Source organism: Castor canadensis, chromosome 10 (genome assembly GCF_047511655.1).
Source record: "Castor canadensis chromosome 10, mCasCan1.hap1v2, whole genome shotgun sequence".
In the NCBI taxonomy this organism is placed as follows: Eukaryota; Metazoa; Chordata; class Mammalia; order Rodentia; family Castoridae; genus Castor; species Castor canadensis.
In genome coordinates, this window is record NC_133395.1 from 83,031,732 (window position 1) to 83,053,713 (window position 21,982).

A 21,982-nucleotide genomic window follows, 5' to 3' on the forward strand; every position below is an offset into this window, starting at 1 on the left:
AAGAAGATGATATATGATGTGTTTTATATAGTTATATAAGATAGCTAAAAACAATACGCTTCCTATATTTCACTAATAATTAGTTGGTGGATGTAGTGGAAAAATACATTCACATTTGCAAGAAGAAAAGCCAAATGTCAATGCTAGTTGTAGGTAATGAGGCCTATAAAACACTATTGAATTACATGCAGGAGGATTAGGACAAAGAGAGTCATCCAGTTCCTAAGAAGAATAGTGTTAAAATGTTTAATTAGCAGATTAATTTATGCCTGCCATAATCACAAAGCTTCCATGAGATTGTTTTCTAAGGTACAGAAAGGGGTATTTAACACAAAGGTTCTAAGATGTGTTTGGGAGAATAGAAAGTCAGAATAGCTAAGAAAATAATGAAAAAGAACAGAAATGAGGGGCTTAACCTACTGGGTATTAAAATACCTAAAGCTTCAGTAAGTAAACATACTGGTACCCGATCACCCAGAAACAACTGTGGTTTTTGAGACAGGGTTTTGCTATAGAACTGAACCTGTCCTCAAACTCTGTATAGGTCAGGCTGAACTTGAATTCTTGATCCTCTTACCTCAGCCTTCTTGTGTGCTTCTGAAGGGTTTTTTTGTTTGTTTTTTTGGGAGGTATGGGGTTTGAACTCAGGGCCTCATGCTTGCTATGCAGGTGCTCTGCCACTTGAGCCACTGCGCCAGCCCTATTTTGTGCTGAATATTTTCGAGATAGTGTCTCACTATTTGTCTGGACTGGCTTCAAACTTTGATCCTCCTGATCTGTGCCTCCTGAGTAGCTAGGATTACAGGTGTGAGCCACCGGTGCCTGGCTCAAAATTAAATATTTAAACAGTGGAAAAAATACACTGGAATACTAATACATCTGTTTGTAATTGCAAGAAACCTATAAATTAATTTGACCTGATTAGATATCTTAACAATATTTGATTATTCCATTTAGTAATATCAAATGGAACAGAAGTATATAAACGATAAAAAAGAAACCTAGTGAATACTACAACAAATGACATGCCCTTAAGCAGCTGTCATACATATACAAGTAACTGCTGACACTGCAAAAACTAGCTTGGCAGCGGGCAGGACTAAGAGAGCTCACATAAGTATGTATGACAGGGCTAGGCACGGAGCACAGTGGTAGAGCACTTGTCTAGAAATATGAATGAGACAGTTTTGTCCATTAAAGTAGTACAAGCTTGTATTTACTTTATTAACAAGAGTATGGCACGAAGAAATATGTATTGTGTATGTACATAGGTTCAAAACTGGAAACTTCTAAGTGTACAGTGTTCAGTCTTACAACTGTTTCAGATGTGTAACTGACTAGATTAATTTTAATAACATGACAGGATCAGTCTTTTTATTCTTAAAAGAAATGACATCTTAATCTATACCTGTATATTGGTTGTAAGCTCTAACTTCATGATTTTGAAGCCATGAGCTATACAGTTCCTATATTTGAACTACTGAGTTGGACTTAGGATTTTCCTTAAGTCAGAGGTTCTTAACCCATTTCAAGACTATCAGTAGAAAATGATTCTTAACCTCTTTATGGATAGAGAGAGAGAGAGAGAGAGAGAGAGAGAGAGAGAGAGAGAGATCGGGACTTTAAGAAGGACTTGTTGGCCATGGCGAGTCAGGTTTGTAGTCTCAGCTACTTAGGAGGCAGGTGTCCTAAGGGTTGAAGTTTGAGGCCAGCATGGACAAAAGCTCAGTCAGCCCCATCCCAACCAATAAGAGCTGATATGGTGGCATGTGCTTGTCATACCTGCTACGTGGAAAGCATAAATAGGAGGATCCTGGGCCAGACTGGCCCAGGCATGAATGCTTGACTGTTTGAAAAATAACGAATGAAAAATGCACTGGGAACATGGCTTAAGAGGTAGAACACCTGCCTAGCAAGTTCAGAGTTCTAAGTTCAAACCCTAGTACCACCACCAAAAAAGGAAGGGAGGAACTGGGATTTGTTCCATGGACCTTTTATTCCATAGAACAGAATTGAACTAGTCCAGGTTTAATGGCATACAGTAAGATTAAGTTTTTCCAAGAGGTTTGTTTGTTTATTTATGTTTATTTGTGGTACTGGGGATTGAACTCGGGGCCTACACTTTGAGCCACTCCACCAGCCCTTTTTTGTGATGGGTTTTTTGACATAGGGTCTCAGGAACTACTTGCCCGGGCTGACTTCAAACCATAATCCTTCTGACCGCTGCCTCCTGAGTAGCGAGGATTACAGGTGTGAGCCACCAGTGCCTGGCCCCTAGAGGTTTAATATTAACTCTTTCTTTAACTTTATAATTTCCCTATGAATCATCCCAGTGAGGAGACCACAGGAACAAAACCCATCACCAATGATAACGTTTTTGCCACTCCTGGCCCGGTAATCCAGCAACTGGATAAAAGCGGTAAGTCTAAAAATCATCTTCTCAGCTCTACTCTCCAGACCACCTTTGTACAAAAATGGTTTCATCATCTTAGATAATCTTCATAGTTTCCTTCAACTTTTTAATTTTGTTAAGTCCCATTCCTTTCAGGTTCAGAAGCATGACTTCATCTAAGAGAAAGATAAAAGGTTCTGACATGTTTTCAGTACTTTTTTCTGGTCATGTTCAGTATTTGTCAGCTTTGTTTTTGTTGTTGTTTCTAATTTTTTTTCTTTTTTTTTTTTTTTTTTTGGCGGTACTGGGGTTTGAGCTCCGGGTCTCATGCTTGCTAGTCAGGCGCACCTACCACTTGAGCCACTCAAGTGGCTTTTTTTTGTATTTGGTATTTTCGATATAGGGTCTGACGAACTATTTGCCTCCTGAGCTCTCTGCTTCCTCTGTAGCTAGGATTGCAAGCTTGAGTCACCAGCACCCAGCTTAAAACATACATATTCATTCACTACGCAGGGCGGCATCTGCCTGTGACCCCAGCACTTGTGCTTCATTGACCTCTTCCATTTTACTATTTCTCTCCTACACTAAGTCTAAATTACTGAATTTTTCCTCCAGGGACTACATTTCTTACTTGTCTGAGCTTTTTCTTTCAAGCATATGGAGAATTATAGTGGAGAGCCTGAAGAGCTGTCAGGTGTGGGAACCCATTTGTTCCTTTCCTTGCAGACTGTTGTTACCTTGCCTTATGATTTGTGTGCCTTCATTTATCTTTTTGTTTGTTGCTCGAGGTTTGCTTGTTTTCTGTGGTACTGGGGCTTGCAACTGCTGGGCAAGTGTGCTCTTGAGGCACGCCCCCAGTCCTACACACGTGTCTGCAAGGCACTAAGGTTGGTTCTCTCGCTTATTGAGCTGACTCACTCTCTTGGTGGTTTGGTTCCTCACCTGATTTTAATTTTTCACTGTGGCCTCATCTTCAGAAGCTGTTTTGGTGGGATTCTGTGTCCTGAATTGCCATGCAGCCACTGTGGAACTTTTTTTTTTATGCCTGTCCCTGTGGGACTTGCCAGTTGCAAAGTTTTTCAGCAAACTGCTTGGCTCAGGAGATCTGTGCTGGACACGCAGGGCTAACTCAGGAATCACAACTCCACCCTGTATGGACTTTTACCTTCAGCATGTCTGGCTTTCATCCTGTTCCCATGGAGCCAGTGCCAGCAAATAGCGACTTCTACTCCGTGGATCACAGACCTGAAGCTTTCCACGGCTTTCAACTTTATGTGTCAGGCTGTATTTCAGTGCCCTACACATTTAGAGCTTGGACCTTCGCTCCTCTCTCTGCCCATCTTAAGATCCTAGATGTGTTTAGTTATATATAAATAGATGTGAATATCTTTCTGCATTTACTTCAGTTTTTCTTAACAAAAGAGTTCTTTTGTCACTTGCTTTTTTTATCCACGTTTGCTTTTCATGTTTATCCATGTAAATCCACTTTATCCTTTTTAATAGTAAGTGGTATTTCATTGTGTAAACAAGCATGTGTCACTTACTTGTTCACTAACAGGGATGTTGTTATTTTTTATTATTGCAGGAATTGTCCTCTTATGCAGATGTATATTTCTTAACATCTACACACAGAATCCTGAGTCATATGATGTGCACATCTTGTTCTAGAAAATGCCAGAGTGCTGCCAGGAGCGAATATTCTGATCATGCTGTCTACAGCAGTGTTTGCCTCCTCTTTTGCAGCACTTGGTGATTAAGACTTAAAATACTTTGCCAGTCACATTGCCTTTCTAACATACTTTTCTCTTTGATACCGTAAAGACTGCTTTGCTGATACTGTGTGTTTAGGTAGTCTTCCCATCCTGGTTCATGCTCCATTGCTTTTAATTACTGTAGCTTTAGAGCAAACTGTGGTATCTTGGAAGGATCTTGGAAGGTAAATGACCTCCTTCTGCTCTTTTTTCTTAATCAGAAGTTGGATTATTTTCTCCATGAAGGTCCTACATGTTTTAATATTTATTTGTAGGTATGTTTTCTGTGTTGCTACTGTGGAAAATTTTTTTCAAACTATAATTTTTGAGAGTTTTTTGCTCTTATATCTGTTACGTATTGTATTAATTACAGTCATTATTATATACTACTCTTGTAATACTGCAACCTCACTGAACTTTTACTAAGGCTAATGCTAAGTACATTACATCTGTGAGTGTGACAGTTTTGTTTTTCCTGTCTAGTCAAGCATACACTGTAGCCATATTTTTAAGTTATTAATAATAAAGTACACATATATATTGACAGTGTTTATAGCTTTATTTTCTGATCATTATTTTCATACCCATTTTACATATTCTAGATGCCGAGTATACAAAGTCCCCCTTGGCACCTACATTCTGCACTCCTGGTTTGAAAATTCCTTCTACAAAGAACAGCACAGCTTTGGTAAAGTTCGCTCTAATCTTTCTCCTTGTGACTCAGATACACCACTACTTCTAGACTCACACAGTCTTGCCTAAAAAAACTTAGATAAATTAGCTCTGAGGAGTGTATTTACAACACATTTCTGGAAGGCAATTTAGCACCATAGGTCAAGAGCTTTAAATTTTTTTCATAGCCCTTAACCATATCAAAGTCTGTTCAAGGTAAATTGGGAGAGGGCTTTAAAACAATTCACAAGGAGAACCATGAAAACACTGGAGACATGTAAATACCAGAGGGAAAGAAACAGGATGCAGCACGGCATATCCAGAATTCTGGTGTTATGTAACTGCCATGTTTTCAAAAACAGATGAGAGCAGACAAAAAATGTTCTCAAGAAATTTGTAATTATGAAAAATTAAGTACACACACGTACTTATACATACACGTCTATTTTAAGAAAAAAGAAGCTGGGTGACAGATTTATGGGCAACTCAATACCTTTTTCCTTCCTTCCAAATTTTTCTGGTTAACAAATTTAACATCAAAACCATTATCACTCTTTAGAATCAGGATGAACACTTAAACCAGTACTGTATTGGGGTGTCCAATAGAACTGTCTGTAATGAAAATGTCCTTTAGTCTGCAGTGCTCAGTATGGTAACCACTACATGTGTTTATTGAGCATCAAGATGAGGCTAGTACATCTAAGGAACTAATTTTTAATTTCTTAAATTTTTGTTTAAGTTTGAATAGCCTCATGTGCCTTGTGGCTAGTATGTTTGACAGTTGCAGCTGTAGACAGACACTGCCTTGTTATCAATTGCAGTATGACGCTATCCACTTGCCAGTACTTCCATTTGCAGTTAACTTCCTTTATGAGTCTGTTCATGTGGAAGACACCCTACTGATGTGGCACCCTAGCCCATATCTATTTTTATTAACTCTGACCTCAGGAGACAGAGTGACTTACCCAAGCAGTCAACTTGGCATGAGTGAGCCGTGTGCTAAGCTTACCTCACATGGGCTCTCTTCCTCTTGAGAGTGGGTCTGCCTGTGGAGGACACGTGGAGACACTTTGCTCGTCCATGCTCTCATCTGACCCAGCCTAGTGTTGCTGAGATGGGTGGGTAGTCCACCAAAAGCTGGGGTTTAGTCAGCGTTCTATTTTCTCACACCCAGCTGTTAGTAATGAACATGTGCTTTGTCCTCCATGTAACATTTCTTTTTCTTGATTTTGTTTAGAATTTGGTCAAGGAAGTAGGAGTTATTTGGGGCTTACACACTCCCACAGAACTAACAATTTTTCCTTGATATTATTTACCACCATAATTCAACCATATCTTTTTATTCTGTAGGTATCCACAAATTTTCCATTATCAGAAACAAATATTTCAGCAAGTGATTTGGAAGTTAAAGATTGTACTTCGTTAGTTTTAAGTTCAGATGAGTGCTTTGAGAATTTTACAGATCCTTCTTCTCCTACAATTTCTTCTTATGAAGATCTGCTCAGAACACCTACACCTCCAGAAGTAACAGTAATTCCAGAAGACATACTCCAGGTCATTTTTCCAGGCTGTTTTATTTTTAGTATTCTTACTGTCTTACTTATCATCAGAATAACGTGCTTGTTTTGGTATTGAGAAAATCTAAGCTCTAGACTGTTGCACCCTTCCAAAGCCATGCAGCTGAGGCTGTCCTGAACTGATCACTAGCTAACAACTTCTCAAATATTTGGTGATATTATCCTAAGTCCCTATCACCCTAAATTTGCATTTTCTCTTTAACTCCACGTTCTGAAATGTATTCTTATTTCCAGTCATTGTCCATCTGTGGTTGCCATGTTGACTATTGTTCCATCGGAAACCAAAAACGTCATTTACCCTAAAATTCTGCAGAGTAGGGTATCATTAATAACTTCTATCAGTTTTTCTTGAACTTGAGTCTTCTTGGACCTCAGTTAAGAACACTGATTTACTTATGTAAGAGTATCTGATTCTTTAGTATAACATCATTTACCACTAGTGTACTACTGAGTGGTACACTCTACTAAATTACTACTCTGATTCTTTGACTCTGTGATTGAAGTTAGTGTTTGCCAGTTATTGCGTAGGTACACATTCTAGAAATGTTCTTGGCTTATGGAGAGCCAAAAGAAAGATAAACCACTTGGGGAAATACCTGTAATGCCAATAGGACTCATCCTTAGACATCAATAAATATCCTAAGATACTTGTCTTTTCTGCTATCCTGAGAGATAAAATCAATTGAGAGAGGAGGAACATCTGTCTGTACAGACATTTTTATGTAGAGTTGTCTTCACCATGGTCAATCGCTTTCTCATTCTCCTTTCCAAGGAAGGAAACCTTGTCTTTTGTTTTGTTTTGTTTTTCTTCCCTTTCCCCAGTTGTAAGGGTAGAACCCAGGGCCTTATGTATGCCAGAGGAGTGCCCTACCACTGAACTACATTCTAAGTCTCAAGGAAACCTTTTTTATGCATGGAAAAAATATTCCTAATATTTCAGATTCTACTTTTATACTGTTTATAACCTATGATTTTTGTTTTGAGCACTTCGTGGTTTTCCTAGTATATTTTCTGTAACATCTGTAAATAATATGTTCTCAGGACTGTTGCTACTTGTTTCCATACAGTTAACATATTTTAGAAGGCTTTAGAAATCAAACCTTCACATGCAATTTAAACTGCTACACCTTTTTATTGCTGCTGAGTATCTATGCACCACTAAAGCAATTCTTAGTGTTTTAAACAACCTTAAATTTTCCATCACTCGTTTCTAAACCTTTCACGTTATGACATTCATTTGACTTGATAAAAATGAATTTGCTTTGTTTTAGATTTTACCAAAATACAACTCCAACCTCGCTATGCCAATAGCAGTTAAAGCAGTTCCTTCCAGGAAAGGGTTCCTCAGACATGAAGGACAGAGCATCCGAGATGTTGCCAACAAGGAAAACTGGTGAAAGTGAGTAGGATACCAGGCTAAGAAAGTATAGGTGTTAGTTGAGGAGGATGACATTTGAAAAGTAATTGAAATGGTAGTGAAATTTGTTTTTAATTGACATTTGCCAACTTAAAACAGCCTTTTACTACCTTTGATATAGATCTTGGGGTCTTGAAGCTTAAATTCCCAAAAAATATCAAGTTAGATGGCTTCAGTGGGAATCTATTTCCAACTTTTTGTAAGTGTAAAATATATAGTCACAGTGTTGTCATTTTGTTGATGGTTTTTATTTATCCTTGACATTTTTTATTTGTATCTTGTTTGCAGTAAGAGTACTAGATCCATCCATTGCAGAAACTGAACAGAACGAAATGGAAGCAGAGCTGGACTTAATCGCATTCTCCTTTAAGAAGGCAATCCATTTTCAACAGGGACATGGACATTGATGTCATAGCACCTTTTTATGAGTTTTGATTTGGTTTAACTTCAGTCTTGTTGACATGTAGTTCAGTCTTGAAGTTTTTGAAGATTATTATCTTCCCATTAACGTTGTTACCCTGCTTAATATAACAGAATGGTTTAAATAATGTCAGGAATTAGGACAAATAATTTTTAAAAGTGTAGATACTACAGGTTGGTGGTGTGGCACCTGTGGCAACACATTTGACTAGCCAATTTCAAACCCTAATAACACACACACACACACAGTTTGCCACTTTGAGAAATTTTGGTGGTACTGGGTTTGAACTCAGGGTCTTGCTCTTGCTAGGCAGAAACACTACCACTTGAGACACACCCTACCCCTTTGTGCTATTTTGATTAGGCCTCCCTGATCTTCTGGTCAGGTGGTTGTTGCTATCTGCTAGCTCTGCCATTCTGTCTCTTCTCATGTCTTAAAGTTTTTTACATCTTTTATTTCATCAGTGCCCTTTTAAGACTACAGTCACCTGTAACCACACCTACTGAGGTTCAAGGCCAGCCCAAAGTTAGCGAGACCCTATCTCAGAAACAAAATATGAAAAAAACCAAGAGTGTTATGGGTGTGGCTCAAGCATGCAAGAGGCCCTGGGTTTGATCTACACTACTATAAAACAAAAAGAAAGTATTACTGCCCTTTCCAAACTACAGAGACACAGCTTCAAACTAACGTAGGGAAAGAAACTTACTAGCATAGGTAACTGCACTGAAACCAATGGAGGTGGAGGGAGGTTATCAGACAGTTGGAATGAGGGACTCACTGCTGGTTGTCAGGTTGTGTTTGTCTTCTCTTCCAGCTTTTCACTGTGTGCTGACCATTCTCACACATGGCTCCACCGGGCTGCTAACCTCTCAAGCTTTGCCACCCAACAGATCTTGAGCCTCACTCGCTGGAATATTCTGACTACACTCCCTGGGCCAGGGGCCCTCCTGTGTGTGTTAGCTGGGGCCTCAGGAGCCTCTAGAACCACCTGTCCACTGAGCTCAGATCCTTCTCATTTAAGAACTGGAAAATAATTGTCTGAAGTTTAGCGTTAGGAAACTTATGTGGTAAAGACTGCCCTTTTATTATGTAATTGTGCTTTGAAAACCAAATGGTAGAATTACTGTTTAATTTTAAGCATAATTTTTATATTATGTAATATGAATTACTTTCAGGGCTTTTAGTTTTTCAAGGGAAAGCTCTAGTCTGCCTTGTGACTGAAATTTCTATCAACCTTTCTTTCACTGCTTGCCATATGTCAGTCCACAGAACAAGAAGGGAGAGTAGACATTAGAGTGGAAAGAGGCAGTGAAGTAGGAAAGGAGGACTTCGGGCAGCGTGATCATTTGTTTTCCATGCAGAGTTCAAATAGAGGAGCAAGTTTGTTTGTTTTGGCAGCACTGGGGCTTGAACTCAGGGACTTGTTAGGCAGGCACTCTACCGCTTGAGCCCCTCTGCCAGCCCTGGGGAGCAAGTTTTGATGGACAGATTTGGCAAAACTGATGTTGACAACACTGATTTTTCCTTCTTCCTTTTGGAGGTACTGGGGTTTGAAGTCAGGGCTTGTTAGGCAGGTGCTGTTAACACTTAAACCATTCCACCAGCCCAACACTGACTGAGTTTTGTGGTATAAAAGACAAGTCTAGAATGGGCTGAGTAGTAGACAATGGCTTTGACAGCTTTGAGTTTTGCTCAGGGGGTTAATAAAACAGGTGAATATGGAGCAGGAAGGTTTTTTAAAGATTGGCACTTACACAGGCGTTTGTTTGCCTGCAGAAGAGCTCCATTTGTTGTGATGGCTCTGGCCCCTCAAATTCAGGTTGTCCAAAATTTCTCTTTCCCTAACCCTTAATCCCTTCCTCCTATGATCCAAGCCTCTGTTACTTAGCCAGCTTTCCAAACTTCAAATACTGGGGTCTTCTCAAGTGTTTCTCCTACTGTTCTGCAGACACAATCAAGATACGTCACATGGCTTCCCGGGCCAGAACATGGCCTAGCTGACCCCCACCAACTGTTTCACAATGTATCAGTACTGGTTGACATGCTTTAGGACTCAGATTAAATGTCATTTCAGCAAAGACTTCACTATCCTGCCAACCTAGTTCCTTCTCAGTACCCTGTTCTCATCTGGCACACTTTGGCAGAGTATGTAATAAAATATTTGGATATACATGTATTTTAATGTTCACCTCCCTGATGGGGAAACAAGTTCAATGATGGCCTTGTGTGCTTGCTATGTTCATTAACCTGGTACACAGCATGGTCATTGAATTAGTGTCAACACCACCTGATTGAGATTTTACTATGTCAGACATGGTTATTTACGACTTGAGGTAGACACCTGGTTTTCAGATGAGGAAAACCATTCCCCATCCAAGTCCTGTTCACCAAGCTCTACTGATGCTACCCCAGCCACACCAAGATTACTGCAGCAACACAGTAATCCTATTCCTACTATCCTCAGCGCCTGCCATCAGTACATAAGTGTGGGGGGACTGGACCAAAGCTCAGTGGTGGAGCACTTGCTTAGCATGCACAAGGCCCTGAGTTTGAGCCCTCGCAGTGTAAAAGAAAAACAGAGTTGTGATTTCCTCCTGTTCATACTGTCTCCTTCATCAAGCTTGAGTCCACAACTCTTAGAAGCTAGACAAGCTCAAATGCCACCTTCAGACCTTTTCATTGTCCTGCTAGATAATACTGTACTGTGCAGCAATTTGTCTTCTCATGACACTCACCACTTTTTATCATAACTAACATCTCAGGATTTGTATCTGTCTGATGTCTGTACTGCTGGGCCCACAGCACCTGTTGTAACTACTGCAAAGTATGAGGGGAGTCAGGAATAAATGCTGCAAGGTTTTTTTTGCCAGTTTCCAATTGTTACTATTTTTAGAATTTACTCAAAATTTGAAAAATCTCTCTGGAGGCTTACCTCATTCCTAGTTTAAGTTTCTTTAGCCAGGCATGGTAGTATATGCTGTAATCATAGCACTTGGGAGGCTGAGCCACAAAGATCATGAGTTTGAGGACATCAAAGGCTGCATAACAAGACCCTGTCTCAAAAAACACAAAAACTGCCTTAATTTTTAGCAAATCTTGTACGTGAAATTACAACCAACTGGATAGGGTTGAAAAATCTTAAAACAGCCTAGCCTAAGGTACAAAGTAGAGGGAGAGAATCCCTTTGGAAAAAACTGACATTTTTTGAACATTCACTGTCCACCAGGTTGTCCTCTAAGTACTGTTTTACTGGTTCCTCCCCAGGCTTACGAGGTATCCCAACACCATTCTACCATATTCTGCATAACATTCCCAGGCTAAGGATTTTTGCTTAATAAATCACTTTTTAATATAGTATTCAGTGTTAAAATTCCATTTAAGAGCCAGTGCTGGTGGTTCACATCTATAATCCTAGCTATTTGGGAGGCTGAGATTGGGAAGACTGAGATTTGAGGCCGGCCTGTGCAAATGGTTCATGAGACCCCCATCTCCAAAATAACCAAAGCGAAACAGACTGGAGATGTGGCTCAACCGGTAGAGCACCTGCTTTGCAAGCGCAAAGCCCCGAGTTCAAAACCACCAAGAAAGTTTGGTTTTAGCTTAGGGCCCTTAGGAGTTTGGTGAAGGGGGGGCGGGGCACATGATGTTGTCTTTACAGAATGTTGCCAGTCATGATTTATTTTTTTTCTAACACAATAAAATCATGTAAACTTGTTTGATTACTCCAGGAAATTAGAGCTGGTATCAAACCTGTGTCTAAACTGTAAGACAAACGAAATGTCCTCAGCTGCCCTTACCACAAACTAGAAACCATAGCCACATACATTTTAAAAGATAGGTGTTCTTTATCTACAAGAACTGAGTAGCTTGTACCCGTAGCTCATGCCTATAACCTTAGCTACTTGGGAGGCTGAGATCCGGAGGCCCAAAGATCAAGGTTTGAGCCCGGGGGAATAGTTTGTGAGACCTCAGAGCAAGATGGATTGGAGGGGTGGCTCAAGTAGTACAGCACCTGCTTTGCAAGTGCGAAGCCAAGATTAAACCCTAGTCCCATCAAGGGAAAAAAAAAACTAATAAAGGTGATCCAGTTACTCTAGATGACTGTTTTGGCAGTTTTGTTACTGGGGTGAATTTATAATCCACTACAGGGGCAGTCAGTAGCATGCGTAGAGGCAGACCACAGTGAACAGATGAAATACACTACGAATCATGTACTTGAACTGTTGTTGGCTACATCTTATAGCTGATGGAGCCAGTCAGCGCATGTGGTGAAGAGAGGTAACATGGTAAAATGGCTCCTAGCACAGCATGTGGCCATAGCTAAGCACTTTAAATCACAATCCTGGGAAGTTTGGCTTTAGCATACTGTCTTCACAAAAAACACATTTGGAATTTGTGTTTGATTCGACAGAAAAAGGTAGAGTAAGTCCAGCTCTTTATTACAGAATAAAATAATTTTAAACCTGGCCTGACAATTTTCCTTCCCCCACTCATACCTGCCCCTGAACACACATGTGCAGGCACATGCACATACACCCAACTGATACCTGAAACATTACTGGAGTCAATGACTAGAGTGTAACGGTCCAGTTATGTATTGTGAGAAAACTGAAGACACAGGCAGTGTCACTATGACTCATACTCCAGCGGGAAAATTTCTACTCCAGAACACCTTTGTGCCAGTGAGGCAGTGAGGACAGACGCCAAAGCACTGAGCAAGATGCTGACATGGTGAGCATTTATGTTTGAGGAAACTGCTCAAAGCCATATACTTTGTTACCAAAGCTAGAAGGACTAAGTGCAAGTCTTGACTCAGCATTATCAGTAACAAATTCATTAGATAATGTTTCTGCTTTTGGTAGAAGACTGAAATCTTTAAAGAAAAAATTCCACAGTGGAATCAAGCAAAGGGGGGAATTGAGCAAAACCAACCAAGCCACTCTAAACTAGTATAACAACTGGAATTACAGGAGAGTTCTGTGAGAGTTCACGGCATATGGAAAAATGGCTTTTACTTCGTTCCATCCTCATTGTCTACATAGGACATAAAATCTTTTTTCCACCAAAAACAGGAAAATAATCATGGCTATTGTCCAAGTAAGTAGGAACTTATGCCCAGCTAGCCTGAATGAGTAAACATCTAAGGACTTGGGGTGAACTGCAGCCAAGAGCCACTAGATCTGCTTCCAAGCTGGTCTTTGCCACCGTCAGTCAACTGTAACAGGGACACCAATCCCACAAGTCATCAGATTTTTATGGCCATTTCTTTATGCATAAGACTATATTCATGGCATTTTACTTTGAGAATCACCAGTATGTATTTTCTCGTTTCAGGATATATTTTCAGTTTTCAGCTCAGTCTAAAAGTAATGAGGCTTACTACATATTGCCATATTTAGATTTCAAAATGAGATTCTAATAATATCATGAAGACAGGGTTCCAGTTCTGACTAATCTCCACCTGTGGCCACTAACAAGTGTGTCTTCTTTTTTATCTGTCAGGCACTATTCTAAATCCTTTACAAATATTTAACTTTCACAATCCTAACCATAAGACAAAGACGACTTGATTCTAGTAATTTGTCCAAGACTGCAGAACTGCTGGTGCAGACAGGACTTAAATATTTTGCCATGCTGGTCTTGAACACTGCTACACTGCCTCTAACTGAAGTACGCACCAGTCCCTAGCATACACAAGCTATGCAAGATTCCTCTTCCTTCCCTCCATTTTCAGATCTTCAAGGTAAACCTTTCCACCTTTACCCTAAGTTCTGACTTGTTTTCTCTGTACTGGTTTCTGCCTTCAAAAATACCTTATCTTCCTGCCCCTGTTTTTAAGACAAAAAGTGCTCACTGTGGCACCTGTTTTCTCTAACCTTGTGTCACCACACCCTGATCTAGGCAGGCCAGCCTCTTCTGACAGAGCTGCTTTTGCCTTAGCCTTACACTATTCCAAAAAACTGCTGCCTCATTCACACAGGCCCCTCTCCTAAACACATACCACAGTCTATACCACAAACTCATGCACTATTTCAGGCCCATGGCTTTCTTGCTCTGCCTCTCTGAAGCTAAAAATACCTTTCTCCATCACTTAGTATAAACCCCAAACATGAGATGAAACCCTGTTCCCATGCTTCTATTAACTTTCACACTCAGGCTGATTGCACACATATATTTCACAATACAATTTTACACAAAACGCTAAGGGCACTTCATATTTTACAGAAGGGCTTGGAACATGAGGACTTTCTATTAACATACCATAGTACATCCAAATCTAACTCCTAAATAAATGCATTACAATTTGTTTAGAATTTAAAGGCTTAATGGCAAAAATCAGGGAAGGAAAATGTATCTAAGTTTATTTTACATAAGTGGCTGAAAAATAAATTCAAGAGAGTAAACAAAATTTAATACGGTCTCATACGCCCTGAAGGAGGTGGTGCCCGATTTGGAGGGGTAATCGCTATATCCAAATAATCGCCTATTTGAAACTTCTGTGACTGAAGGGTCATGGAATCGTCGGTCCCCTTTCTGCCAGACATGGTGCTGCCAATCTCCTTTACTCTGCAGGAAAGGAAATCAACTGTTAATGGACCACAAGTACACATTAATGAAAACTGACTATGTACTACAATGTGATTACGGGATTAGATTTATCTCAACTTGTATCAGAGTTCAACAATTTAAATATCATACGAAGCTAAACTAGACATTGAGACCCTAGACATGTCTCCCACTAAAGAGATTCCTTAAAGGGATCATGACTCTAATCCAGCAACTCAGATCCAGGCCAGACTGGGCTACATAGCAAGATCCTGCCTTTTAAAAAAAGAATTATTCCTGATAAGCTAAAACACAAATTAAAAATGAGAAGTCACCTACCGATAGCCAGGTCTTTTAAGATCCATAAAAACAATTGCAAAATTGAAGTGTGTGCCCTTCTTTCTAGCTTCTGGGTAGACTTCTTTCACTAAACTAGTCAGTTCTTTTAAGGTTGCATCCATCCTGAATTTTTAAAAAAGATAATTTGATTAATCATTAATAACAAGAATACTGACAAGTTATTACGTGTGCCTAAATTGGGCTTTTATTAGAAACTGCAAGGGTCTTATAGTGAAGTTTAATTTTAAAGCAGCTAAAAATACTACTGGCCTCTATTTCTTGTACTTAGTCTCAATGTTGAAAATTTCAATGAATTGAAGACTTAGTATTAAAAGTGACTTCAGAGGTTCCTTATGATATCTTCTGATGCTATGTAACATCTTGTGGCTCAGTGATTTACTTCTCTAAACTAACTCAAACACAGAAAGTAACTGCACTTAATTATTTCTAAGACATGTACTCTTCCACATTTTAGACTGTAAAATTAGCATGCATCTTAGAATCTCTGTGCTTGCTAAAAAAGCATTTTCATACAGATGTGCAATGTTTCTTCTTAAGATACAATCTTATGATAAATATGTGAAATAGCTCAGAACAAATCACAGGCTTCTTTTACAATAGATACTTACCTTGCAAATGTTTACTTGAACTCAAAACTTAATATAATCCCCTGAGCTAATATGGCACAAACTGAAAAGTCTTTAAAAGTACCTTAAAATAACCTAACACACACTTTTATATTGTTTTCTTCCATGACAAGTAGAAAAATAAAATGACAAGTTTGAAACTTAAAGCAGCATTTCCTGAAGAGTGCCAAAAAACGGTACAAGGATACTGGGCACTTGGGAAGAATGAAACTTAAAGAGTTCTTGTATATTCACCTCTTACTCTTCTAATCTCCCCTATACCATCCTCAAGTAAACCATTATAGTGTCACTTTACACTGAGTAACAAATATCAAGGATGCCCATGCCACCTTCCATTTTCTAACTGCTCTGAAATCTTTAACATTCCCATGACAGAGCAACAGTCTTCTTCCTAACACGCCTTTCTTGACATTCCTATCAAAACCACCACACACATTTAGTTCCCCACCTGAAGCTGTTTAATTCTGCCTATTTCCAACCTATTACACCTAAATTTCTGTTGTTTCTACCTCCGAAATACAGATCAATATTGCTTTATTTCAACCTCTCACTATTAAATCCTCTACATGTTGTGTTCGACTCATCTTAGGTTTTTTTTTTTTTTGGTGGTGGAGTCTGAACTCAGGGCCTACACCTTGAGCCACTCCCCAGCCCTTTTCTGTGAAGGGTTTTTTCCCCAAGATAGGGTCTCTCAAACTATTTGTCCGGGCTGGCTTCAAACCGCAATCCTCCTGATCTCTGCGCCTCCTGAGTAGCTTGGATTACAGGCGTGAGCCACTGGTGCCCAGCTTCAGAAACATTTTTTAAAATGTTTAAAATGTTTCTGGGTTTTGTTTTGTGGATCAAACCCAGGAGCTCCTGCATAATACACAAGCACCCTACCACTGAGCTACGACCTCAGTTCCATGTTTCTATGTAAAACTGCTATGTCTCAAGGCATGAAGGATAGCAACAGTGTAACAATGCCTAATGCCAAGTAGCAGTTCTAGGCTGTCAAATTACTGAGTGACTTGTCTATGTTACACTCCAGGAGACACAACCTACCCAAGACAATGCTTTGCTCACACAGAGTACAATCCCTTTCTATAATGAACAAAAGTCCCCCACAGCTAGTGGGTAACCCCTCACAGACAAAGCAGGGAGATGGTTGGTATACATACACCCTTCCCATGCTGTAGGCAAAGCCCCATCTCCATTCCCTCCCAACTGAGAACAGATACTGTGCTGCAAAGCTGGCCAGGTGCCATATGACAGAAACACACTAAAAAAGCAGAACGAAGAAGTACAATCCCAGAACAGATACTTCCAAACAGAGATCTGCCCAAGATGGGCTGGAAAGTCTTCATCTCTTTCAAGGAAACGTTCTAGACCCAAGGCCATTCTGTGCAGCCAAGCAAGGGGGCAGAAGCTGTGTATAACTGCCTTTCCCTACTCAACACACCTCATTATTTAAAGAGAAAGGAAAAGCCAAATGCAAGAATACAATAAATTGCATCCCAAATCCCACTAATCAAGAAACAACTACTGAAATTACCATCACTGTGAACATCTTTGTGTAAAAGCATAATACAGTACTAAAGAAAAACTTGAGATACTAAGCATATGATAATGCTGAGACTATGATTAAAAAAAACTAACCCATGCTATAAACATATTTTTAATAAAAATTAATTTTACTTTACCCCAGCAAAAAGTAAAATCAAATCGAAGGAGTTGCAAAACTTCAGATAAGACTCACACAGTTACCATTCCTTAAGAAATTCTGCAGCTGATTTTTATTTCCTAAGAGTTCGTATTTTACTGTGCAACCACAATTAACCATTTATTCAAATTCTGTCCCCAGTGGCATAAACTGATTTTTTAGCTGTCTTGGAGGTGACTTTATTTTGGTGATCCTGGGGTTTGCACTCAGGGTTTTAGGCTTCCTAAGCAGGTATTCTACCATCTAAGACATACCTCCAAGCACTTTTTGCTCTAGTTCTTTTGGAGATAGGGTCTTGCTTTTTGCCCTGGTCAATCTGGACAGCAATCCTATTTTATGCTTCTACTTCCTGCCACTGCTGGTATAACAGGTGCCTGTCACCACACCCAGCTTTTATCTGTTACCCAGAATGGTCTAAAACTGCAATCCTCTTGATCTCAGCTTCCCAGATAGTTAGCATTACAGATCTGACCAACTGGTGCTTTTTTTTTTTTTTTTTTGCTGTTGTTTTTGGTGGCCTGGGGTTTGAACTCAGGGCATTGCATCTGCAAAGCAGACATTCTACTACTTAAGCCATACCTCCAGTCCATTTTGCTCTGGTTATTTCACAGATGGAGTCTCTCAAACTATTTGAGAGACTGTGATCCTCCTGCACTCAGTCACCCAAATAGTTAGGATTACAGTTACGAGTCACCTTACTCAGTTTACAACCAGTTGACTTTAAATTAGAAAGACTGCCATAGATAAGGATAACCTTGGTGGGCCATATTTAATCAGTTGAAAAGCCTCAGGAGAAAACCTGAAGCTACCCTGAAACACTTCTGGCCATGATGCTAATTTATGCTCATGCTCAAGAGCTCTGCATTTCCACTGGAGAGCCTGCCCTTAAGATCTGGGACCGGGTGTCTGCCCAGTTCCCATAATCATGGAAGCCAATTACTTGAAATAAATCTCTTGATAGCACTCTGCTACTGGCTGTTTTCTGCCTGACTGAGTCTTTGATAATTCTATTCCAATAACCTATTTAATGACTCCTAAGCACAAGATATATACCATTTCTATGGTGGCTAGCTTATTCCCCAAACTCTATACAACTCCTTGAACTTAGGCAAATTCAGTCTGCCTCTGCTGGGTTTCTCCTTTCTCCTTGTCTTGTGTTATGGGTGCCTACTTTACAGTCAGCCCTCCACATATCTGTAGGTTCCACATCCACAATTCAACCAACCATGGATCAAAAATATTCAGGGGGGAAAAAAAAAACCTCCTCTTTAAGTGAACATGTAATTTATTTTCTTCTAATTAGTCCTTGAACAATACAGTACAGCAACTGCTTAGACGTTATTTACTTTGCACTAAATATTGTAAATAACCTAGAGATGATTTAAACTATATTAGAGGATGTACACAGGTTCTCTGTAAATACTGTGTCATCTTTAATAAAGGACGTGAGCATCCCAAGATTTTGGATTCTCTAAAGACCAGTTCACTATAGGGAGCAGTACTTTCTTTACACCCTCAGGGTGTAAGGACAGCACCAGCGAACTGGCAATCTTACTTGTTGGAAGAAATATATTTTTGGAGGAAGGTGGTACTGGAGATTGAACTTGGAGCCTTGCCCTTGCCAAACAAGCACTTTACCACTTGAATCATACCTACCAGTCCAAAACATGCAATTTACTCTTTGAAGAGATTTTCATCCAGCCATTACTAAATAGTTCCCTGTGTCTTAAACCAGCCTTCCTGGAACTTCTACCCTTGAGTGACACTGAAGTAAAAGAATCATACTACAGCACGAATTTAACAAGTACTTCCAAAAAAAGAGGTGAAGTCTCAATTTTCAAAAGATCAAGCTCTAAGGAAGTGGGTTTACAGTTTAAAACATCACAACTTCTGGGGACTGTAAAGTCATGTGGCACCTCGAAAAATTAAACATAAAATTATCATTTAACTAAAAAATCCACTCCTAGGTATATGCAGAAAACAGGACGCAAGCACATATACCAATGTTTGTAGCGTTATTCAGAATACAAAAAAAAAAAAAAAAAAGGTGTAAACAGCCTGAGTACAGCAGCTCACACCTGGTAGAGGCTGAGAGCAGGAGTATGGAAGTCCGGGTAAAAACTTGGCAGAGACCCCATCTCAACCAATAGCTGGGAGTAGTGGCACAGGCTGTCATCCCAGCTTCTTGGGAAGTGCAAATAGGAGGATAAACTTGAGATCCTCTCCCCCCCAAAAAATAAAGAAGAGCTAGGGATATGGGTCAAGTGGTAGAGTGCCTTACTAGCAAATTATGAGACCCTGAGTTCAACTTCCTAGTACCCCTCCCCGCAAAAAAAACGGGGCAGGGGGAGGTGTGGAAACAAGAAGATCCACCCACAGACGAGTAGATAAACTATACATATACAATGGGATATTATTCAGCATGAAAATTCTGATGAATGAACCCTGAAAACATCACACCAGACATCAAGCCAGACACAAAATGACGAAGTGTTAGTTATGACTCCAGTTATATGAAATAGCTAGAATAGCCAAATTCATACAGATAGAAAGTAGATTAGAGGCTACGGTGGTGGGGGAAGGGGAGGAATGAAAAGGATTTAAAAGTAGATAGTGGTTACCAATTGTATCCTTAAAAACAGCTCAAGTGGCGAATGTCCTGTTATTTTATATTTTACCACAACAAAAAGTACTTTTAAAATTACACACCTTTTACTGCTACTAAAAAGCCATATGGTGTTGGCCCAAGGAGTTACATACTGCAGGGATAACGAGATAAAAGCTCTGGACACCAGTCCTCACCGAACACACACGGAGAACTTTTCCATTAAGCACTATAATAGGAATCGCCGGGCTTTGGCGGTGATTTGTTTTTATTTCGCTGCTACCGTATCTAAGTCTCTGAGGATTACATCCCCACTACTCAGCAGCATCCCTGCCCGCCGCCATGTTGTGAGAGTACCGACCTCTCACGGCGGCTACCGCACTTTCAATGACCTGCACACCCGTTTTGCACCAGGCAGCCATAACGGCCATGGCAATGCTGGAGCAACACTAATTAACCACAAATGCGTTACAAGACGGTCCCAGCCCTTCCGCCACGCTTCTCTAACTCTTGGGGCCAAGCCTGAGGTGCCCGAGCCGAGGAGGGACACGCAGCCTGAAGAGGATGAACGCTTCTCGGACCCGGGCAGCCCGGTGGCCCCGCCCCCTGCGCCCGGCCCCGCCCCCGCCGCGCACCAAGTGTAGATTTGCAGCTCGCTGGAAGGCACGTTTCCGCGGGAGAACTCATCCATTCGGTGGTGGCGGCCGTTATTGGTGGTGAAGACTCGCAGCAGCAGCGGGCACGTCTAGGGGATAGGAAAGGGAAGGGCGGCTGTCAGAATCCATGGCAGCGAGTCCGTAGCTCCCGCGCCTTCCGAAGGCGTTGCGGCCTCCGTGCTACTCCAGGAGCAAAAACACCGCCTCCTCCCGCACACAGACTGTGTCTCAGCCCTGCCGGGCCGATCCACCTCTTCCCGGACCTCACCTTCTCGCGGTCGATTGGTTTCTCCGGCTCCTTTTTAATTTCCTCCTGGGTAACGCGCGATTCCACCGCCATCTTCCTCCTTCGGCCCGCGAGACGCTCGCCCTGACCTCCGACCCCGGCAGCGAGCATGGGCAAGGAGTCTCTCGCGAGGAGAAGCGCGAAGCTTTATAGCAGGTCGAGGGCGGGGCGTCGCCAGGCGCAGGCGCGTGGGCAGGGTGCGCCTGCGCGTTGTGCCCTCCGGGAAAAGGCCGGCGTGCGCGTCTGTGGGGCGGAGCTTCTGAGGGAGGCGCAGTCGGCGGTTAGGTGGCAAGCTGTGGGTTGTTCCGAAGTGTTGGCTGTTGAAAGAAGCTTAGTGACGTTTTCATACGTAATGATGAAAACCTTAACGAGCACGGAATGCTTAGGAACGCTACAAGCGACAAAAACAATAGCAAAATATTGATCTCTTTTTTGTGATACACTGGGCTGGCGGAGTCGGACGGTTCCTTTTCATTGAGTGGTGATGCAGCATCCATACCTGGGAAGAAAGGGAATTGCACTTTTCCCATGCTACACGCACACAATTCAGGTGAATCAGAGACCTGATGAGAGCAGCAAAACTAGGAACTTTAAGAAAATAACGAAGTAGAATATGTTCATGACCTATGGATAGGAATATGTGCTGTAAAAAACCACTAGTCACAAAAATGTACCTTTGATTAGATTAAAACTGAGAAAGAAAAACCTTCGAAATACACCATAAAAAAAATAAGCCACACAAGGGAAGAAGATAATTTGTGAGGCTTATAATTAACAAGAGCTAAAAGCTTATCATTAATAAGAGAGCTAAAGAAAAAGATAACCGAACTGGTTAAAATAACCAAACAATTGCTTTAAAAATAAATCCAAAAGATCGCTACACATGCAAGGTTCTGAAAGTCATTACTAATCAGGAAAGTGCGTTAAAGCCATATTGATTTAAAAAAAAAAAAAAAACTTTTTGTAGTACT

The 21,982-nt window shown here is 40.7% G+C and overlaps 2 protein-coding genes across 7 annotated transcripts in view; one reads left to right on the forward strand and one right to left on the reverse strand.

The window, feature by feature from the left end:
- Ska3 (spindle and kinetochore associated complex subunit 3) overlaps nucleotides 1–14,026 on the forward strand; it is a 29,645-nt gene extending 15,619 nt beyond the window's left edge. For 2 of the 4 annotated variants that reach the window (XM_074043704.1, XM_074043706.1), the window contains 5 exons: nucleotides 2,334–2,419; nucleotides 4,746–4,831; nucleotides 6,166–6,369; nucleotides 7,664–7,791; nucleotides 8,098–14,026. In XM_074043704.1, the coding sequence (XP_073899805.1) occupies nucleotides 2,334–2,419; nucleotides 4,746–4,831; nucleotides 6,166–6,369; nucleotides 7,664–7,789 (502 nt within the window). In that variant the 3' untranslated portion in view covers nucleotides 7,790–7,791; nucleotides 8,098–14,026. Of the gene's footprint in view, nucleotides 1–2,333; nucleotides 2,420–4,745; nucleotides 4,832–6,165; nucleotides 6,370–7,663 lie in introns of all 4 variants that reach the window. The other 2 variants (XM_074043705.1, XM_020167665.2) reach the window with 2 other exon arrangements.
- Sap18 (Sin3A associated protein 18) lies at nucleotides 8,058–21,154 on the reverse strand. 3 transcript variants are annotated; one of them, XM_020167667.2, is made up of 6 exons: nucleotides 20,994–21,154; nucleotides 20,705–20,814; nucleotides 15,116–15,238; nucleotides 14,658–14,797; nucleotides 11,163–11,283; nucleotides 8,058–8,327 (listed from the first exon to the last, which is right to left on the reverse strand). In XM_020167667.2, the coding sequence occupies exons 1-6, from the start codon at nucleotides 21,120–21,122 to the stop codon at nucleotides 8,303–8,305; spliced, it is 648 nt and encodes a 215-aa protein (XP_020023256.2). In that variant the 5' UTR covers nucleotides 21,123–21,154; the 3' UTR covers nucleotides 8,058–8,302. The 3 variants fall into 3 exon arrangements, with proteins under 3 accessions (XP_020023256.2, XP_020023255.2, XP_020023257.1); XM_020167666.2 differs by having other exon boundaries at nucleotides 8,058–8,330; XM_020167668.2 differs by lacking the exons at nucleotides 8,058–8,327; nucleotides 11,163–11,283 and having other exon boundaries at nucleotides 14,389–14,797.
- Between the last annotated feature and the right edge of the window lie 828 nt (nucleotides 21,155–21,982).

Coding starts and splice junctions, on each gene's coding strand:
- Sap18 (XM_020167666.2), bottom strand. CDS start 21,122: ATGCTCGCTGCCGGGGTCGGAGGTCAGGGCGAGCGTCTCGCGGGCCGA. Junction 14,798..15,115: donor CTTAAAAGACCTGGCTATCG/GTAGGTGACTTC, acceptor CCTTTCCTGCAG/AGTAAAGGAGATTGGCAGCA. Junction 11,284..14,657: donor GGCACCACCTCCTTCAGGGC/GTATGAGACCGT, acceptor TTTTTGAGACAG/GGTCTTGTTATGCAGCCTTT.